Source organism: Nanorana parkeri, unplaced genomic scaffold (assembly GCF_000935625.1).
Source record: "Nanorana parkeri isolate BGI_ZX_2015 unplaced genomic scaffold, ASM93562v1 scaffold984, whole genome shotgun sequence".
NCBI classification, from domain to species: domain Eukaryota; kingdom Metazoa; phylum Chordata; class Amphibia; order Anura; family Dicroglossidae; genus Nanorana; species Nanorana parkeri.
The window spans coordinates 547,773-570,045 of NW_017307252.1; the positions used below are offsets into that span (position 1 = coordinate 547,773).

General features: G+C 44.7%; 1 protein-coding gene across 1 annotated transcript in view; it reads left to right on the forward strand.

The window, feature by feature from the left end:
- ADAM22 (ADAM metallopeptidase domain 22) overlaps window positions 1-22,273 on the forward strand; it is a 190,433-nt gene that overhangs the window by 75,283 nt on the left and 92,877 nt on the right. Inside the window, exons 5-6 of the mRNA XM_018566867.1 lie at window positions 12,041-12,123; window positions 20,510-20,573. Coding sequence (XP_018422369.1) covers window positions 12,041-12,123; window positions 20,510-20,573 — 147 coding nt within the window. The remainder of the gene's footprint in view (window positions 1-12,040; window positions 12,124-20,509; window positions 20,574-22,273) is intronic.

Consider the following 22,273-nt stretch of genomic DNA (forward strand, 5'->3'; position numbering starts at 1 on the left):
GGTACCGAGCAGAATGGAAAAACAGTTAAAAAAGTAGAAAAAAAATAGAAAATGATTGGGCGGAGCTAGCAGTGACAGCTAGCTATGCCCAACTGTTTTCTATTGGCCGGGCGGTTCTGCTGCCGTCAGAGTAAAAAAAACAGAAAAAAAACAACCATAGGAATGCATAGCTAGATTCCTATTGGCTATTTCACTTTGCAATAGCCAATAGCAAACTAGCTATTGCACCCCCCTCAGCTGCTGTTAATCACTAGAAGAGGACCTGATGGAGAACTGCAGGTCCCCCTCTGCTGATTGGCAGCAGCAGAGGACGGGTGCAATAGCTAGTTTGCTATTGGCTATTGCAAAGTGAAATAGCCAATAGGAATCTAGCTATGCATTCCTGTGGTGGGTTTTTTTTTTCTGACTTACGGCGGCCCCGATGTCAGAAAAAAAACAACAGAGCAGAGAAAGGTTTTCATTGGGCCAAGTTGGACCAATGTAAGTATGCAAAATAATGCACACCTGAAGCTCAGTTTTATATGTCCCCATCTGTGTCCCTCTTGCAGATGTTCCCTTACTTCTTGTCTAAAAAACTGTTATCACCGCGGCAGGAAGTGAGGGTAAATCTCTCAAAGGGAGCCCCCGATAGCAGTAGAAATCCAAAAGGGGCTATAGGCCTTCCCCACTCTTAATACTAGGAAAATATTAACCCTTTTCAACAATATTTTGTAATGTTTTTTTTTTATTAATCTGTATAGAAATATATCTATATATAAAAAAATAAGAATTGCCCAAAAAGTTGTCCCTGCAAAAGTAAGTTCTCCTGCTACCTGCACCACTGGATTTTGAAGGGACATTGTCCAATGAAGGCTGCTCAGAGACCAACCTTGTGCTCAGTGGTTCACCAGGTCACTGCTGTGTCCTCTAGTGATACTGCGCTGGTAGGAGAACCACAATGTGGTATTCATTTTTTGTTTCTTAGTTGGTTGAACTCGATGGACTTTTTCAACCTGACTATGTCATTATGTAACGTGCATCGGTGGATCAGGGGGTTGACACTCCTAGATGTGTCAGTTTCTGAACTTCATTGGATGATTTCTCTTGGAGATAGCTATGTTCAGCGATGCACTCAGCAGGCAATTTAAATTTCTCAACAGGGTCACTTTAACTCTTTGGTACTCCACTTTTTTTTAAAAGAAAAAGTATTTTAGCAACAGTAAATTGTAGCCCATATCTGAAACTGACATAGTTGACGCCATAAACGTAAAGCTCATATTTTTTAAAAACATATGCCAGCAATGTACACCAAGTTTACATGAAGCAGGCATATACAGTTGAGGTAAATTAACTCAGAAACTTAAATTTTTTGTTAGCTTTCCTCTGCATATCCTCATGGAAATGGCCACCTCTGTGCTGTGCAAGCAATCTTTGTAAATTACAACTAAGCTCTGTCTGAACTCTCCACCATCCCCCATTCATTAGTATTCATAGTGGCAACCCCCCCTGCCCCCCCAACGGTGTATTGTGAGCAAAGGCAGAGCTTGTGTTTAGTGATCGTGTTACACAGAATCACAGGGAAGGGGCATCTGTTTACAGCCTGCTGAACTCTCCATCCCCCATTCATTAGTATTCATAGTGGCAACAACAACAGTGTATTGTGAGCAAAGGTAGAGCTTGTGTTTAGTGATCGTGTTACACAGAATCACAGGGAAGGGGCATCTGTTTACAGCCTGCTTTACAATACAACCCCAGTGTCAGACTGAGTTTCCTGTGGAGAAAATGTTTTTAATTTGTAGGATTCAGGCCTAATAAAATGTTCATTAAAAAAAAAAAAAAGTGCCAGCAATGTGAGTCATGACAATGTGCACACATATACATTATCACTGCACCTCTACCACAAAAATGCTAATCACTTACAAAGGTGGAAATAGGCTTTAATATATGTAAACATAATAAACCTAAAATATGTAAATATACTCCATTAAAAAAACCATGAACAGCTTTTACTTATTTTTGCAAAATACCGTATTTGCCGGCGTATAAGGCGACTGGGCGTATAAGACGACCCCCTAACTTTTCAGTTAAAATATGTTTTGGGCTATACTCGTCGTATAAGACGAGTATAGCCCAAAATAATGTTTGAATACACCCACTAATCTGTCAGCCCGATGTATGTGGGGTAATACTGTATGTACGGTAGCTTCGGCTACATACAGTATACCGCGCTGAGCCAGTCATTAATGAATACAAAGCCTGCTCGGATTGGCAGAGGTTGTGTACATCGCTCGCCGTGATTGGCTCAGCGTGGTATACTGTATGTAGCCGAAGTTATTTTGATCTATATTCACGGGCTGATAGATTAGATTGTATACCAGCGTGTTTTTAAGTATAAAAAGTCGTCTTATACGCTTGCAAATATTGTAAATTTATAGTATATTTAGGTAATTTAAAATTATATTTAAAACATTTTTTTTTTAAATGTAAGTAATGAGTATATTTGGAAAATAGTGAAAGGTAGAACCAAAAATTGTGCACTTTAAAAGCATAAATACATTTTGTGCAGCCAAGGCTCCCTTTCTTTCTCTGTATTCTTATTTTATGACTGTTTGTTTCTACATATTTGTTTAAAGCCCTGAAACCACAGCGACTAGATTACTCTGGCCTGAAGAAGCACATTATATTAATGAGGCTTGGAAGACGTCGCTTCTGTATTCAAGTGCACTCTGCGGCTGGTTGTAGAAGCAGACAAGTTAGTAGAATACAGCTGACGGATTTTGTTTTATACCAGGAATGTGTCACAGTTCTAGCCAAATGGATGATAGTGCTTTCTTGGCTCCTTCATATCAGCATATGATGAGTCTGGATTTTTCTCCCATCCCTCCGGACAGTGCCACTAATCAGCGTTTATATGTCTACATACTGTAACGTCTTCACTAGACTATGGAAATCCTCATCATCACCAGTCCAATCAGGGTACCGGTCAGAAACAACGTACCTTAGAGGAGTCTGGGTTGACGAGGAAGGCCTCTCTTGCAGCTCAAGTCCAAGAACCCCTGGAGGTGGAACAGGTGCACTAGGACAGGAGAGGCACGAGTGCCGGTAGCAGCGAAGTCCAAGACAAGCCGGATCTGTAACAGTCGAGCAGCGAGGTACCAGGACAGTAGACAAGGCGTAGTCAGGGACAGGCAGGATCATGTTTTTTTTTGGATTGTTCAGAAATCCAATCCAATACCCACCTAATTTGGTTCCCACACCCCCAGGGGGTAGAGATACCCAAGTTAACAACCCCCGGTATAGGGTAGGTGAATTGTTGCCCTGGTGCTCTTTGCAATATGGTCGAATCTGTAGAGTGCTAGCTGGATCTTTGGTGTAACATCCGTCCAGTATGGGTACTCTTTTCACTCTCAGTAGCTTTGGTGGAACCCTAAGTGCACAGGGGACTTCCCTTTCACCCATCTCACTTAAAATGAACCTGCCTTCTGCTCTACTCATCAAAAACTAAGTGCTGCCTAGGAGGAGACACAACAAGCTATTAGCTATTCCCTCTCTTGTGCAGAAAGGCCTCCTCTGTGCCCAGTCTTATTTTCACTTTGATATGAATGACCCCACTTCTCGACTCGGGGCCTAAACGCTACCCACCTACTAGCTCCCTGTCCAGTGAGAGTGCCTTTTCAACAGATGAGTGGGCTTAGTGCCATTGCTGGGTGTAGCTTATGCTTCTAGGCCAGCCTTTCTTAACCAGGGTAAAGGGGGGCTTCTGATGTGAGAGTGAGGGGGGACTCTGATGTAAAGGGGGACTTCTGATATGAAAGTGGGCAGGGTGGACTCTGATGGGACAGGGGCTCCTGATGTAAAGGGAGGCTTCTCATGTGAAAGTGAGCAGGGGAACTCTGATGGGAAGGTGGCTCATTATGTAAATGGAGGCTTCCTATGTGAAAAGTGCGGACTTCGATGTGAAGGGGAAACGCCACCTTGTCTTTCTTCTTTGTTTGCTTGGGGTCCCCCTTTACATCTATACTGGACCCCTGTTTAGGGTAACGGTTTGGTATTGATTTTTTTATGGGTGAACCTCATGGGTTTTTTTTAATATGTACATTTTTTTACATTTTAGACTGGGGTGCCTTGCGATTTTGCATACTTATAAAAGGTGCCGTGACCGAAAAACGGTTGACAAAACACTGGTCCAAGCCTCTGTAAGAAATTGAAAGCAATTTCAGATGGATGAGGCTTTTGGACAAGTGATCTACTAACCTTTTTACGATACCACTCTCTATTCCTCTTGTACTGGCATTATCACTTCTTTTTGTATTCGAATAACTTTGCAAGTTTTAGTTTTTTTCTGGTTTTCTATCACTGCTTTGGATATATTTTTGTCTGTTAAGTTGTTTTTTTTCTATGTACATTCTTGGAATCTTTATCCTTGGCAGTCTGTTCTCTGGAGTTGCACAAGAGTACTGATATTAGTAAAGGAATTGTCTATTTTTACTTAGACCAATTTTTACATTTTTAAATCACAAGAATGCAATAACTTATGCTGTCTGGATTTCGCAGTGTCTCCAAGGAAAAGCCACAAGAAGGTCATCCAGCTTCAGGAAAGCTTCCAGAACAGTGTTTTCCAAATCTCCCCTTAAATCCCACTGACAATACAAGTTTTGTGGATAATTGAGTCCTAATCAAATTGAGGTGACACTAATTAATCCACCTGTGCACATTGAGGCAAAAACATAAATTTTCAGTGGGACTTAATGACAGGTTTGACAAACACTGTTTAAAAACACAGACGCAATTCATCCTCACCCACTTCTGGTGCAACGCAGAATAACACCAGCTATAGAGGAATACAGCAAATCGCAGCAATAGTAGATTATAGCATAATCTACTATTGCTGGGATTTGTAGTCCTCTAGAGCGGGTGGTATTCTGCATTGCACTGTATAATGATTATACTGCGCAATGCAGAATACCACCCGCTCTAGAGGACTACAAATCCCAGCAATAGTAGATTATAGCATAATCTACTATTGCTGGGATTTGTAGTCCTCTGTAGCTGCTGGTATTCTGTATTGTGCTGTATATAATGTATTATTGCTGGGATCTGATGTATTCCTCTATAGATGGTGTTATTCTCCATTGCGCCGTATAATGTATTATTGCTTGGATTTGTAGTCTTATGTATCTGGTGATATTCTGCATTGCACTGTATAATGATTATACTGCGCAATGCAGAATACCACCAGCTATATAGGAATACAACAAATGCCAGCAATATTACGATATACATACAGTGCATAATGTATTGCCGGGATTTGTAGTCCTCTATACCTGATGGTACATATACAGCACAATCTACCATCAGCTATAGAGGACTACAAATCCCACTACCCCAGCAATACATTAATACTGTGGGGGAAGGGGGGGAGGGTGCAGGCTTACCTGAGCAGATTGTGAGAGATAGAGAGTAGAAAGCACAATCTTTTTGGTTATCTGCACTGTGGATATAGCCGCGTTATGTACGCCGTCAGAAAAAAATAACAGCATAGGAATGCATAGCTAGATTCCTATTGGCTATTTCACTTTGCAATAGCCAATAGCAAACTAGCTATTGCACCCACCGTCTGCTGCTGTCAATCGCTAGAAGGGGACCTGATGAAGAACTTCAGGTCCCCCTCTGCTGATTGGCAGCAGTAGAGGGCGGGTGCAATAGCTAGTTTGCTATTGGCTATTGCAAAGTGAAATAGCCAATAGGAATCTAGCTATGCATTCCTATGCTGTTTTTTTTTTTCTGACTTGCGGCGGCCCCGATGTCAGACAAAAAACAACAGAGCAGAGAAAGGTTTACTCTGCTCGGTCGAGCAGAGTAAACCTTTCCGGGAGAAAGTGTTTCTCTCCCGAGCGGCTGCGATCCGCTAGGCGACCCCTGGCAAATCGTCATTCGACCACCGACGGGGTCGCGACCCACGGGTTGAGAACCGCTGCCCTAGATAGAGGTTGGCCTGACTGAATTTTGTCTGATGGTTACTTTTTTTTACTGGGTTCTTTTTTGACTCTTTGAAATGTGTTTGTACTTATCAAGATCCTCGGCCTGTTATCTTTGCTATTATCAGTCAGTGTTCTGTCTTCTTGTCTAAAATCTGGACTTGTCTGCGTGTGACCTGGCCATCAGCCTGCAGACCCTGCTTCTTTCCACTGCTTGCTCCGATCATCTGTCTGAGGACTCTCACCTGTCTAGCCCCTGCCTGTCAGTTGTATACCCCCCACTGTGGTTACAGAGTGGGTCCGCCCCAAGCTCTTATTCCTATTTGAAAAAAAGTATTTTCTTTTACATTATATTTCTGTTCTTTGATTTCCTTCTGTATGAGGGGCAATATAGGCTTATTTAGTAAAGGCTAAAGACTGTACACTATAGCAACCAATCAAAATTCTCCTTTCATCTAAATTGACTCAATGAAGCTGAAATTGGTTGTTAAAGTTTATTGTATATCACCAATGCTTATGTGCTGTATTATTATATATGGTTGTGTCTAAAGCCATTATTAAAAACTATTGAATTACAAAGTATTGACTTTTATACTGCATCCTGCCTCACAGCTTCTGGGTAAAAGGTAAAGCGGAGGTAAGCAGACAATAAAAAGTGTTGCTAAAACAAATGGCAAAGGGCTTTTATTTTGGGCAAATCAATGATGTACTTACTGTAAATGCAGTGGAAACAGCATGTCAATGACACCGGAGTCGATGCTTAATGCTGCTGTTTTATGTCCAGGAGTTGCACTTTGTAAAGGGGCTGCCAGCATTATATTTATAGGCAATGCAAAGGAGTAAGAACTAGGGATGAACCGATACCAAGTACCATACTCGGTACATGTACAAGTACAGATGCTTTTCGAGCTCCAAAAATAGACTAGAGAACAATTCAAAAGTTAGGAGGCCGCTGTCATTTGTAAGCAGCACACGGAGCTCCTGGGATTTGTACATCTCTGTTTTAATGTATGATTTGTCTTTCTATAAATATATATAAGTGATGCACAGATACCAGTTTTGCAAGTACAAGTACTGATACTTGTCCAAGTACTCACAAATACAAGTACTGATACATTTTTGTTTATTGTCCTGTGACAGTTTTTCTAAAACAATACAGACTAATGATTTCAGGACAGTGGTAGAGCGCCAGAGCCAGGTCCCAGCTGCAACCGCTGCAACCCTGGTAGTTCTCATGAAAATGCCAAGTATCAGCACTGGTATCTGTACTGGTATCTGGACATCCCTAGTAAGAACCATCACAGGAATGCATATCTTGGTAACCAAATCAAGCTGTAGGGAAATACAAGAGGAATTACACACCAGTAATTATTATCTGTAGCCTTGAAGCTATCGTCTTCCAACCCTCGGCATCAGATGTTCTAAAGCTGTGTACCAGTAATATCATACAGCTGATGTGTAAGAAATAACATCATGATCAGTGAGATATTTGTGCCGACAGCCATTCACGGTGGTCACATGATTCAGAAGCAGAGGCAGGACTTAGGGGTCTAGATAGTCGGGAGAGTTAGCTGTTTGGAGATCAGTGTCCCTGGTTAGCGGGTAACCAGGGACGCTGATCTCTCTGCAAGTGGCCGGAGCCAGCCGTAAGATCACGGCTGGCTCCGCCCAGCTGTCAGAAGCAGGCTGTCGGCCGCCCAATGGCTTTGGCTTCCAGCGCGGCTCAGCCGAGTGACTGAGACGCTCGGCTGAGTTTGGGAGCTGTACGGACTATCGTGAATAGCCCGTACAGCAGCCCTTCGGTTCTACTGAACCGAAGTGGTCCTTGGGCCGAAGCTAGCCGAAGGATCGGCCGAAGCTACGGCTAGATCCTTCTGCTGCTTCGTCAATAGACCCCTTAGTCTTCGTCTTCCAACGTTAAGACCCAGTTAAAGGTGGCGTCAGGAGGTGACAGCAAGGGGTTAAAAATTAGTTCTGAATAGTGTGGGGAAGGATTCAAATCCCCTGTGGTGTTTTTACTGCTATTTGGGCATAGTTAGAGAGATTTACCCTCACTTCCCGTCCTGCTGGCAGTGGTTTTCACTAGAAAGGGAAAAAGTGAAAATCTGCAACAGGGACATCGACAAAAATAAAACCTGACAGGGGTTCTAGCAGTGGTGTCACAAGGGGAGTGCGGGGGGTGCAGCCTGCATCTGGGTAACACCATCGGAGGGGTGACACCAAAATGACTGACAGTCATTTTAGTGTCACCCCCCTCTAAAAAGTCGGGCACTCGGTCCTCTCCTCTCTCTGCCGGCGTCCATCACCAAGATGGCCGCCGGCAGGCGTCAATTAGACGATCGCGCACGTGAGATGACGTCACTGCGGGGTGTCACCTGATCTCTACTCCGGGTGACACCTGGCCTCGGGACGCCTTTGGGCTCTAGCTTTTCCCTACTCTACTGAAGAAAAAAAAAATTTATTCTGTAAAAACTCAACAAGGGTTCAAACATTTGTCCACTCTATCCAAAACTAAAAAAAAAAAAGTTTGGACTGGACATACTCTCATACTCGAGGAGCGCATGGGATCTTATATCGATGAAATGTGTTGTGGTATACAGGAAGTGCATCCTTACGCACCATGCTGGGAACACAGCCAAACGTCAGCTTAGCCTCCTACAAACTTTCAAAAAGAAAAAAAATCGATTGTACCTCTTCAGCTCTCAAATTCGATCTAAAATATCTCATTTATTTTATTAGAACCCGCCGCGGAGGAAAATCTATACTCCCTGCAGGAAGATGTCCTTTCCTGTTATATGCATCACAGAGGTTTTAAAGTGCACCTGTCACTTACACAAAGTATAGTTTGTGAAATGATATTCATGAGGACCTATCAAAATCCGTACTTAATAAATGTATTGGAAACTTTATTCAAGACAGATACTGAGATATCGATAACTTTCACTTACGTATCCTTGTTGTAGTTTCCTAATCAGACTCTACTGAAGTTGAGTGATAATAGGTGTCAGTGGAGGAAGGAGCCATGGAAGGGTCCCTGTGCAAGACCAATTTTGACCGCCTAAGCCAAATATTGGCAGTTTAAAAACATGTCTTCACTGTGTATCGATTGACAGCTGGATAAAAGGGAAACATGTTTAGTCTGTCTGACGGTGAGGGGGCCCCAGCACCTATCTGACCCACATCTATTATAAATGGGCCCCAGAGTCCCAGAGGGGCCTTGTGCAGCTGTACGGTGTGCACAAATGGTATGTCTGCCCCTGATTGGTATGTCTGTATCTAGCATTTTGAGAAGATCAGAAATGGCAACTTTCCTTATTTCGCTTAGTATAGGTTTCCTGTAACCCTTTTGTTGCCACTAATGTAAGGCTTGCATCGGCAGCAGCAGGGGACTGTAAACACTTCTGCACGCTGTTGCCTTTCTATTACAAGTCATTTGGTTTAGTTGTAAAGTTGCTAAATCACTTCCACAGCCTGTGGATTGTGCCGCCCTCCTGCCCAGGCTCCACTGCCCTTCCTGGGTATCTGGAATGTCCATGGTGGGTGTCAGCGAGAAGAGCAGATGACAATCAGGAAACATATGCTCGCTGATCATCTCTGCAGTGAATGAAGCTGGAAGTGACAAGCCTTTAGACACTTCCAGTTTCAGTGCTTTCATTTGCCGGCTGCTGTGGCTTGGGAAGAAGCTAATCAAAAATGATTAGCTTCAATTGAGTGCAAGGTGACATTAGGGGTCTAACAGTCCTCGAATGTCTCCTTAAAGGAGAACTAATGGGAGAGTAAAATGTACTCTTCCCAATAGTTTGAGCTGGCAGTGTCACACGCCGGCTCTATAGCTTGAAACCTAAGCGATCACAAACCTCTGATCAGTCTCAGAAACTGATGGCTTCTCCCTGCAGAGAGTGGTGACTGTCAGTCGCTGCTCCCCACAGTGATTCTCTCCTCCCCTCTCTCTGTTCCTCCAGTGCTCATTGGAGAGACAGACAGGGGAGGGGGTGGGCACAGCTGGCTCTGGCTCTAGAGAGGCGGAGCCAGCTGTCAGGCAGCAGGGTGGATCCTGGCAATATTGTCGGGATCTATCCTGGCTGTAGCTCAGCTCTGCATTGTCAGCATATAGGAGGCCGTAGTCCACCATATGCTGAGTTTGGGTCACGGGAGTATTTTAGTAAATGTCCTCCTGTGACCCAAAAGAGAACTAAAGCCAAATAAAAGGTCACTTCCACAGTGCTATCACAGGCAGGCCCTATGTAATAGCAATAAAGGTAGGAAAGAAAAAAAAGTTGACAAAAAGGAAAGTAAAAAACACCCCAAAAAGTTTTCTGTACAGCCTTTTGAAAAACGATCCACCTCGAACGCTCTTCAGAGGGGCTGTTGCCGCTGCTGAGCCTGCTGTCCATCTAAACAAGGCCTTAGTTTTGTATAAGATAGGGAAGTTAGAACAGGGGGGGGGGAAACTCCAGCCCTCCAGCTGTTGTGGAACTACAAATCCCATAAGGCATTGCAAGATTCTTACAGCCACGGGCATGACTCCTAGAGAAAGATGCATGGTGGGATGTGTAGTTTCAGAACAGCGGAAGGGCTGGAGTTTGCAAACCCCTGAGTTATAACATGACAAATTGCATTGCTGCCTGGGCATCAAAGAATAGATTCTCCCTTACTTTTCCCTCTTTGTAACAATGGTGTCCCCAAGACAGGAAGTGAGGGTAAAATCTTTAGCAGGGACACAGCAATAAAAAAAACTGTCAGGGTCTTTGCCTTTCCCCCCTATTGCTGTGCTAAGAGAATAGAAAGCAGCTCTACCCCCTCAGATCCAATTCTGCTGACATAACCTTGGTGCACGGTGAGCCTTCTGACCGAGCCTTTAAGTACAAAAGTGTGTAAAGTACAGGTGTCCTATCGAAAGCTCCAACTCGTCGCAACTACCTCACTGCCGGGTACTTGCAAGTTGGAGATTTCAAGCAGACGGCTTTAGACTGCAAAACAGAAAGACTAACGGAGCTCTGTACAGTGCCATTTTAACAATATTCAGCAGGTGGCAAACTCAATGAGTATTTTGAAAACGCTATGCGCACATGCGCACCGCAACTGTACAGAATCCACATTCTTTCTGAGCACTGGAAGTGAGGTAGTTGGAAATTTCGATGAGTTGGAGCTTTCGATAGAACACCGGCACTCAACATGGGATCCATCCATATGCAAACTTTATTTAATGAAAAAAGCTAATAAACAGTTGACGCGTTTCAACCCCGGTAGTTTGCCTTAGTTGTAGCAAAAAATATATATATTGCTGTACATGCCCCTCTAGGAAATTTCACCTCACATCCTGTACTAATTATATGTTGCCACTGGGACAGCATGTGAGGGGAAATCTCTCCAAAAAGGCCTCAAACAATTTGTTGGAGGCGTTAACCTTTCCCTCACACTAGCCAAAACGAAAGGTTTGCCTGGAGATACACTTCATGGCCTACTGTGAGCTATGACAGAGCATTTTCAGGTAACCAAGATTACCCAGAAGCCCTTGCTCCATTTCTAGCACATTAGTGATGATGTCCCCGGAGAATGCAATTTGGCGCGCTCCCTAATTGTCTTCTTTCTTTAACAAGGTAGTAAATATTGAATGCTGTTTTAGCATTTATGGATAAGAATCTATTATAAGTTCTTGTCATAACGTGTATTACGCCGCTTCCATCCGCCGCCGCTGCTAATTGGCAGTCAGCACATTCCTGATCAGGAGGAGGAACTGCTTTTCAGTCAGGCTTCTGCCTAGGCTGCGTTTCCTGGCCAGATGGCACAGCAAGCTGCCATACACGATATGCCATTTTAATAACCGTACATCAGTCTTTCTTCTGTGCGCATTCCTTCTACAAATACACCTCCTCACTTGTAGACAGATTGCAGCCATTCTCTAGTAAACACCACGCTGTAGAAAGGGCCCGTGGCGGCGACAGCCATTTTGTTTGCTGAAGTAACGGGGCTCGATGGATAAACACAGAAGGAAAATGTACCAATTGTTGTTTTCATTTAACTTGTGATAGAAAAATACGGGTGACAGTCGGCCATTGTAATCTTTGTTTTCTCTCTCTCAGGGCGGGGAGCATTGCTACTACCAGGGACACATCCGAGGGAAACCCAGGTCATTCGTGGCCCTGTCAACGTGTCATGGACTACAGTAAGTTACATAGTTACATAGTATTTGAGGTTGAATAAAGACATTAGTCCATCAAGTCCAACCTATTAGGATCTCATTCTAGGAGTACCTGTACCCCTGTATATTACGGTCCCTTAAGAAATCGTCCAAAAGTTTCTTGAACAATTCCACATTCTTTGCTGAAATCACTGTCTGTGGCAGTGAGTTCCAGACCCTAACTGATCTTACTGTGAAGAACCCCCTTCGCCCCTTGTGCTGGAATTTTTTTTCCACCAATTTTAGGTGGTGGCCTCTAGTTTTTGTAATGGAGTTAATTTTAAACAGTTTATCGCTAATGTTGCTGCCACCAATCACAATATGGTTCACAAATCCTAGGCCTATTTTTTTTTAGAAAAACGCCGTAACCCTAAGGGAACCAATCACAGCAGAGCTTTGCACAAACATAGTAAAAAAAAAAAAAAGAAGCTCAATGTTGATTGGTTGCCATGGACTGCGGTTCTTTTCGCCTCATTATTTATGCGATTATGTAGTATCGATTGTCATTATTATTCTATTTTAACAAATAAAAAATAAATACATTGGAGGGAATTTATCAAAACTGGAGCAGGCAGTTGCCCATGGCAACCAATCAGCTTCTCTCTTTCATTTTCAAAGCTTGTCTCAACAAACTGAAGATAGAATCTGATTGGTTGCTATGGGCAACTGCTCCAGTTGTGATAAATCCCGCCCTATAATATTTATTTATATTCATGTGAAAGAAATCAGCCTGCTGGCCTAAAGTGAATTACTATGACTGTAGGTGTTCTGTCGAAAACTCCAACCCGTCAAGATCTCCAATGACATGACTTCCGGTTTAGTTAGACGTAAGAGGTTTGGCCGAGAAGGCTTTACTGCACGTGCGCCACCCGCAGCATTTCCCTATACAAATACTACACAGCAATAAAGGTTTAAAATGGACTAGGGTCACACTAATCCAGCACGTTATTAATATGAGTTGCCCCACTCAATATGGCAGCAAGTGGCGCGATAGCTTCGATCCTCCGGCCCGAACACAGGAGGCGCTGGGCGGGCCCACAATTAACGAATAGCGTCCCGATTACCATGGCAACCCGGCTGTCAGCTGTCCGGTCGTTGCCAGCTCACTAACGCAACGCTGTTTAGTTCTGCTATGTCAAACCCACATACACATCTTGTTTGCATCTCCAACCAGCAGCCCCATAGTCTTTGATACTATGCCTATGAATACATTTTGAAGTATTACTTTACATAGTTACATAGTTACATAGTATTTGAGGTTGAATAAAGACATTAGTCCATCAAGTCCAACCTATTAGGATCTCATTCTAGGAGTACCCGTACCCCTGTATATTACGGTCCCTTAAGAAATCGTCCAAAAGTTTCTTGAACAATTCCACATTATTTGCTGAAATCACCGCCTGTGGCAGTGAGTTCCAGACCCTAACTGATCTTACTGTGAAGAACAGACTTTGCCTTTTGTTCTGGCGGGAATATGACGTCAGTATGATGTCAAAGGGGTGGAGTCTGGTGATTTACAGTCTGTTTGTGTGTGTATATAATGGTTATGGTGTATACTTTGAATTGTTCACTTTAAGCCTGATGAAGGGGACCCTGCGCGGCCCCGAAAGCGCTTGACCCTACTTTGAGTGACCTCTTAAAAAAAAAAATGGAGATTCACTAAAATTGACTCGTTTGTCATTCTGGAGTGCTGGTGACATATCTTCACAACCATTGGAACTTTCGATAGAACACCGGCATCCAGAGACGGTAGCAGCATTTAGTAGCATACAGTCTTAGGCCCTGTTCACACCGGGGAGGTTTGACCGCGCGGACCCGCCGACATGAACGATCCCATACATTGCTATGGGGAGCGTTCATACGACCGTGCGCGATCCGAATCGCCCCGCGCCAGAACTGCTCCCTGCACTATTATTGCCGCGCTGATCAGCGCGGTTTCCACACAGCTTTCATAGGAATCGCAATGATCAGCGCAGTTTTAGGCGTTTTTAATTGCATTTCAGCGCTGAAACGCAATAAAAAACTCCCAAAACCTTCCATTTTGAAATCAGTGCGGTAACCGCGCTGATCCACAACCGCCCTGGTGTGAATGGGCTCTTAAGTCACTTGTGCTGTATGCAACCACCTATGGCTCTCAGGTGCAGAGATCCAGCTGTTTATACGGTAAACGGACCTCTGTACCCATGTGAATGAGCCCCTAAGTCCCCAATCACACCTTGGGGTTGAGCTCATGCAACGCTTTTAAAACGCGCAATGTATTTGCGTTGCCATTGTGGTGACAATAGCACACAAACGTATGGAAAAATGCTGCATGAGCTACTTTTCTGTGATTGTCGTGCATGCGGCAGCCCATTGACTGAATGGACTGACGCGCAGCAACAGTAGCAAAAATGCATGCAAATGCGCATTCGCCTATATTCACGCATCGCTAGGTATGAATGGGGCTTAAAGCTAAACTCCAGGCCGGTGGCTACATAAGCAGTTGAAATAAAGGAACTATTTCACCTGTCAGTTGTGTAATCCTGCAATGTAGCTTAGTAAAGAACACAACTCCAGCCTGCTCATTGGACAGTGAAAGAACAGCAGCTCAGTGATGAGGTCACAGTCTGCTCTCCCCTCCTGTCAGCATGTTCACAGTGTAGCAGAGCCTGGCTGGTAGTGCAGTGTGTCTTTCTCTGAGCCTGAATGCTGCTAGACACGGGTTTACAGGAGGCTGAATACATTTATTGTATACATACTGTAACTGCATTCAATGGGAAGAATGGATTTAAAGGTCATTACCCATCTCATGCCACGCTGCGGCCTGCGTACAGGTACCGTCCCCTGGATGGCGACAGTCATAGTAATACACTTTAGGCCAGCAGGTTTTTAAAGCCATCTGTGTTTCCGCTTGGACAGATTTCCCCTCACTACTTGACTTTGGTGTCATAGGGATAGGAAACAATGTGAAATCTCTCCATTGGGGACATATTTATGGGTTTTCAGGGTTTTCTGTTTAGTGGGGATGGGTTAGAACCTGTGTGTGTTTGTTATTGATTCAATAACTGAAACCAATGGCAAACGCACTCATCATCAATTCATAACTAGCTTTTACAGTAAGGTGAATGTGGAGCACCATTAAGGTGCAACATTCTTTATTGATATCTGTGTCTTCCTATACTGGTGATAGCGGTGCCCCCAATTCCTTATTCTGGTGTCACCTAAACAGGAAGTGAGGAATAATCTCCTGCGGTCGCTTACTCTGGCCTGACACCTCCCACCTCTTGCGCTATTTTATCGGTAAACGGGGCCAGTAGGCAAATAGTGAAACACCAGACAAGGGAAGGGGATAGTGACAATGGAAGCTGGTCTATGTCAGCATGGGTTTCTGTGGTTCTTGGGCACTCCATTACACATATAGTGTTTGCATTTCACACACGGGACGCAAACGCTATATGTGCAACAACTACACGGATTCCGGTCGTTTGCGGCTATTATTTATATCTGCAAACATGCGGAATCCGCCGCATTCTGGCGCTAGCACTATTATGGGGGCCATGCAGTTTCGTACCATGCAGTCTCCGCAATAGTCTGAAGAATGCACATTAAAGTGCATTGTTTTTTCTGTTTAGAGCGGTTCCGTGCGTATTCATACAGCCAAATATGCGCGGACAGTGGGAATGGAGACTCAGTATAGGCACCTAGAGGATCCTGTTTGTAGTGTCCCATAGATTTGTTTCAGGTTGCAAGATATGCAATTTGTCATTTTATTAACGTGCTGCAGCAATAAACTGAGCACACAATTACACTGAGTGGCCAGATTATTATGACCACCTGACGATTTAACAGCCTTTGAACGTGGGATGGTTGTTGACGCGAGCCATGGAGCGAGTGTCAGCAAAACAGCAGAATTCGTTAAATGTTCAAGAGCAGCTGTTGTTAAAGTGTTTAAAGACCGGACTGTCAGCCGAAAATCTGGGTCTGAACGTGTGAATTGTGGCCGTCAGCGACTAGTCAATGTTAGGGCAGAACGGGGGAGGGGCAAGACTGGTACAAGACAACAGAAGGGCAACAGTGCCGTGTCAGATTCCTCGCATCACCTTTCAACATCTCGTGGAGTCACGAGGCGGCCCAACTAAAGCCCCGTTCACATTGAGCGATTTATCGCGCGCTAATTCCCGCGATATCGCGGCAAATTACCGCGCGATATCGCGCTCCAATGCATTTCAATGGGGCAAAGGGTCCTGCTGTCGCGGGTCGTGTGTCGCTACAGCAGGACCCTTTTTGGAGCGGATTTAGCCGCGATTCAAGCTTGCTCAATGCAAGCTTGAACGCGATATCGCGCGGCAAATCTCGCGATGTCGCGCAATATGCAAATCGCGCGACAAACGCGCGATTTGCATATCGCGCAGTGGGAACGGGGCCTTAGTCATCTCGTGGAGTCATTTCGTGGCCCAACGAAGTACTGATGGGGTGGTCATAATAATCTGGCCACTCAGTGTATAGTGTAACATTCTCTGCAGATTAATAGGTGAAGCTTTGCTGCCCTCTACTGGTTCATTACTAGATTGCAAGTGTAAGCTTAGGAACAGAGAAGGACATTTATTAACACAGTCACATCAGTTCTAAATGACGCACCATGTACATGTGTACAGATCATTTGCAGTCCCTGTTCTAGCTTGTGCAGCTGAATGTTTGCATGCGCTGTACTACTTCACTGCGAATGTCTGTAACCAGTCTGCCAATGTCTGCTCTTTATCGCATAGCTCGTGTTATGACGTAGATTGCGGCAGAACTAGAACAGAGATCTGTTGCATAATTAAATAGTGATGTGGGCCATGTTTTAAAACAGTTGCAGTTACATTATAGCAAACTTACATTAGGAGTGTGGCCTACTTAAAGAAGAACTCCGGCAAACTTTTTATTAACACTTGCAGTGGGGCTACCAGACTTGGCAAAATGACCAGATAACCCTTGCAGGGTGAGGGTAGCCCCACTGCGTGGTTCATAGCCCCACTGCGTGGTTCGCTCACCTCTCGATCCTGTCACGGCTCTCTGCCGTGACAGGTGAGGGGCTGGATTCCCCCTCCCCGCTCTGATCCGCCAGCGCTGACTGACGGAACGGACGGGGGAGGGGGCGGGTACAGCTGGCTCTGCCTCTAGATAGGCAGAGCCAGCTGTCAGTCACGCAGCTGGGCGGATCCCGTCATCTACGCTGGGATCCGCTCCGGCTGCGGCGTCTCAGTATACCGCAAGCTACAGCTCGCCGTATACTGAGCCTAAGGTGACGGGAGGACGCTAGTTTGTGTCCTCCCGTTACCCTAAGGAGAACTATGGGGAAAAGCCTTAACCCCATAGTTCTCATTTAATATCACTAAGTATGGTGTGTTGGTGATGATATATAATCTATTACGATAAATCTGTTGAATTTCTATGACAGATTAACAAACTGCAGCAAGCAATAGCTGCAACTTTATTGACAAATGTCCCCCATAGTGGTCACTGCCAATACTTGTCAAATGGCAAGAAAATAGGCGAAAAAGGAGGGGAAAAATGAAAAAGAATAAAAGCATTGGAGACGGAGAGAGAATAGAGGCTCATAGTAACGTACAGTAAAAAAAAAAAAAAAAGCTTTTTAATATCTGTGTAGCTTTAGCATTTTTAAATCTTTCTTGATGCCAGATTAAAGCTGCCCAGGTGCAGGCTGGGACATCTGGAATAATAAATAGTCCTCCAGGCGCCGGGAGTATCAAAGTTAATGCTGAATAGGATCTTCCAGAATGCCTACAAGGTGCTTATTGAGCGTCTCCTCCGTCTTCTAATTGACAGGAGTCCAAAAAACTCGGCAGCTAATGATTTAATCAACGTGAAGCGATGCTGGCACTTTTGTGAGCGTTTGTGCACATTTTATATTTTATGAAGAAGTTTTTGTTTTTTTTATTGGTTGAATTTCCCTAAAAACAAAACTTCATAAAATAAAATAAAGTGCATTTACTTATTAATTTTGCATTGAAGCCAGTCAGTTAATCGTGGGTGCGATGCTCTGGCTCCTGCAGACTCTTCCTCCTGTCCATGTCCATATTGAGGTATAGACCTGTTAAAGGAGCTGTGAATGGATCCTGTGGCTATTTGGGCAAAGCCACGCACAGCTGGGCCCAGTTAAAAAATGTACACAAGCCTGCGGGGAGAGCTACCCTAACGCAGTGGTGTATTTAGGTTTTGTGCTGCCCCCGGCAAGACAAAACTCGGGCACCCCCCCCCAATCTAAATTTGCCGTACCCCTTCCAGTTTAAGACATATTGTGTAACCGGTCAGATGCTGCATACAGCGTGCATGCTGTATCCAGCTTCTGACAGTTTGCGTTAGTAGCGTAGCAGCGAAGCCAGGGTCTATGGTGGTCTATGAAGGATCTCTTGTGGGCCCACCATAGACCCCGCAGAGCCCGTCTGAGACCCCACTATAGATCCTGCAAACCCCACCACAGACCCTGCACAGCCCACCTCAGACCTTGCAGACCCCACCCAGCCCACCATAGACCCTGCATAGCCTACATGAGACCTTGCAGAGCCCGCCACAGACCCTGCATAGCCCACCTGAGACCTTGTAGAGCCCACCATAGGCCCTGCATAGCCCATCTGAGACCCCACCATAGACCCGGCATAACCCACTTGAGACCCCACACAGCTCACCTGAAACCTTGTAGAGCCCACCATATACCCTGCATAGCCCACCTGAGACCTTGTAGAGTCCACCACAGACCCCGCATATCCCACCTGAGACTCTCAGGTGGGCTGTGCAGGATATATGGTGTGCTGTGCAGGGTCACTTTCCCTGCACACCTATGCTGCTCCTCTTACCTGAAGCCCCCAGCCTGCTTCTAGGACATCCTGCCTGATGCTCACGTGCCCATTGTAGGCACTTTTGGCGGTGGATATGGGTCAGCATGGGCATCCTGCCTCCAGCTATGCAGCCCCATATGCAACAATCTGCGATGCTCTGTGTGTTCAGACACCTTTCTATCAGAGACAGCAATAACTTTTTCATCAATTTAAGCTACAGTAGCTCTTCTATTAGATTGGATCTAGAAAAGCTAGCCTTCACTACCAACTTGCATCAGTGAGCCTTAAATGCCCATGACCCTGTCACCAGTACACCAGTTTCCCTTTCTTGGACCACTTTTGGTAGGTCCCGACCACTGCAGACCGGGAACATCAGACAAGAGCTGCAGTTTTGGAGTTGGTCTGACCCAAGTGTCTGACCATCACAATTTGGCCCTTGTCAGAGTCACACATATTCTTACGCTTGCCCATTTTTTCTGCTTCCAACACATCAACATCAGGGACAAAATGTTCACTCGCTGTCTAATATATTCCCCCCCACTTCCAGGTGTCATTGGAATGAGATAATCAATGTTGTTCACTTCACCGCTCAGAGGTCATAATGATATGGGCGATCAGCCACCCGGGAGAGAAACGTTTTCTACCGGAAAAGTTTTACTCTGCTCTATCTAGCAAAGTAAACCTCTCCCTGCTGTCTGTTTTTTTTTTAATTCTGACATCGGAGCCGCCGGACGCAAAAAAAATACAAATAAAACAGCATAGGAATGAACAGCTAGATTGCTATTGGCTATTTGAATTTGCAATAGCCAATGGCAGACTAGATATTGCACCCACCCTCTGCTGCTGTCAATCAGCAGAGGTGGACATGAAGTTCTCCATCAGGTCTACCTCTGCTGATTGACAGCAGCAGAGGGCGGGTGCAATAGGCAGCTTGCTATTGGCTATTGCAAATTGAAATAGCCAATAGCAATCTAGCTATTCATTCCTATGCTGTTCTTGTTATTATTATTCTGACGGTAGCAGCTTCTTTGCTATCTGCCATCATTTCAGGAGGGTGCAATTACTGTGTGTAGCATAAGCACAACGCACTGCAGCAGAAAAGTGTATTTTGGCCCTTAAGGGATAACTGCTAACTAACCTAAGCCTAAGGTGTCAGGTTCCTAAAAATGACATACTAGAGTGAACGCATTGCAGTGAGTTTTTGAGGTTTACCACTTCTCCTTTCATCTGGTGCTATGCCAAGCCACTGATGCAAGTTGAGGCAATGTGTAGAAGCCCGGAGGACTATTAATACATAAAGGAAACCGGTACTGAAATAATACAGACGGCCAATGCTGAAAATGCTACTGGTCTGGCTGCTGTGCTGCTGCAGAAGCTCCAGTAGTTTGAGGGAAAGTCTGCAGGTGAGGAAAGTCAGAAAGGTGCACTCGCATCTTCTGCGTCGCTTTAAGGGCTAGAGAAGTCAGGAATCTTTATTGATGTTTGAGATGGCAATCCAGAGATATACAACGCATACCAATAAACATTCTTTCTGTTGTTTTTCCCCCCCACAGTGGGATGTTCTGTGACGGGAATCACACGTATCTCATCGAGCCCGGAGAGAACTACAACCCAAACGTAAGTCTTTAGCAACTTCTTTTTTTAGCATGTAGGTGTGCTTCACACCCCTGTACGTCCATCCTCAGGTGAAAGAAACCAACCCTCAGCTCTGCGATTGTCGCAGGGACGAGGAAAGCTTTTCTTTCCAGGATGCCCTTTAACACCATCACTGTGAATCACATCAGGGGCCTATTCACACTTATCGGTGCATTGGTGAGCCAAAAACACACCTGCGTCATTTTTTTTCAACCACCTTAATACTGCGCCATTGTAAAAAATTAACAAAAAGAAAACAAAATCAGAATCAGCTCATATCTGAAATGTGCAGCTGTGGTCTGTTTGGGGCTGGGGGTGTCCCAATTCTGTGCATGTAACATGCCTGACACATGTGCAATATTTCAAAGGATGCTGGAGGTGGCACAGGAAACCCTGCACTGGCTCTATCTGCATCTTATTGAAAAAAGAACCTAGGGCTCATGCACACAGGCACCTGCGCCCGTATAAAGTAAGTTTGCCCATATTTCCCCCACCAGGGAACCACAGATGCTGCGCACAGGGTCCCATATAAGTTTATGGCTGCACTCGGCTATGCGCTGGTGCATGTGCATGGACATACGACCCAGGACGCAGTCTGCACCCATAGTAGTACGTCCATGTGCATGCATAGGTGTACAGAAGTACCATATTTAAAGGAAGCCTGTACTACTTGAATTCTAAAGGTTTCCTTTACTAACCTCTCCTTTTGAAAATGCTAGTTGCCTGACTGTTATTGCTGATCCAGTGCTTACATTACCTTAACAGGGGTAGAGAAGGCAGAAAGTATTGTCACATTTATACCTTTTAGTAGCTATAAGACTGCTTCTTAAGCTGGTCATACCCCTATAGATTATCTGCAGACTTTCTATGGTCAGATGGAAAAAGTGCAACAGAGTCCTCCATCTACGCTAAACTGTGTGAATGGAGGAATCTCCCGCTGGGCCAAGCTTCAGTATCTTGCTAGTCGGCCCCGCTGGCTCTCAGAACACCTGAACAATCTGATTGGATGCAGGCATTGTTCAGGTGTTTTGAGAGCCAGCGGGGTCGACTAGTAAGATACTGAAGCTTGGCCCAGTGGGAGATTCCTCCATCCACACAGTTTAGCGTAGATGGAGGAATCTGTTGCACTTTTTCCATCTGACCATAGAAAGTCTGCAGATAATCTATAGGTGTATGGCCAGCTTTAAGGTATAAGTACAAATGCTTCTTGTCCTCTCTGTGTATTTATTCTTGGCTAACACTGGGCATCACTAAGCTTATCGGGGTGAAATGCGTCAGTGGGTGGAATCTGTGCACGATGTGCTGTGATCAGTAAAGTTGATTCAGAACCAAAGACTCAATAAGCAATCAATTCTTCAATATGCACATCGCTTTTTTTTTTTGCTTGCTACAGTCATTACTTTGAGTCATTGACCCACCATAGTACATAGATCAGGAATTCTGACTTGGCTTTGACCTTCTCTAAGTGCTGCTGCAGTCCCTGAATATCTTATGCAAATATTTACTTTTATATAGTCGATTACTCCTGACCCCATGACAGTACTTGCAGTCTAAGGAGGAAATTTCACAATCCAGAGGTGATGTGGGGAATCTGGGGTGGGGGATGGGCCCATCATTAAAAAAGTTCACATAAAAAAAAGGATCTGACCAGTGTGGTGATAGTCATAGACCAGTAAGCAGGT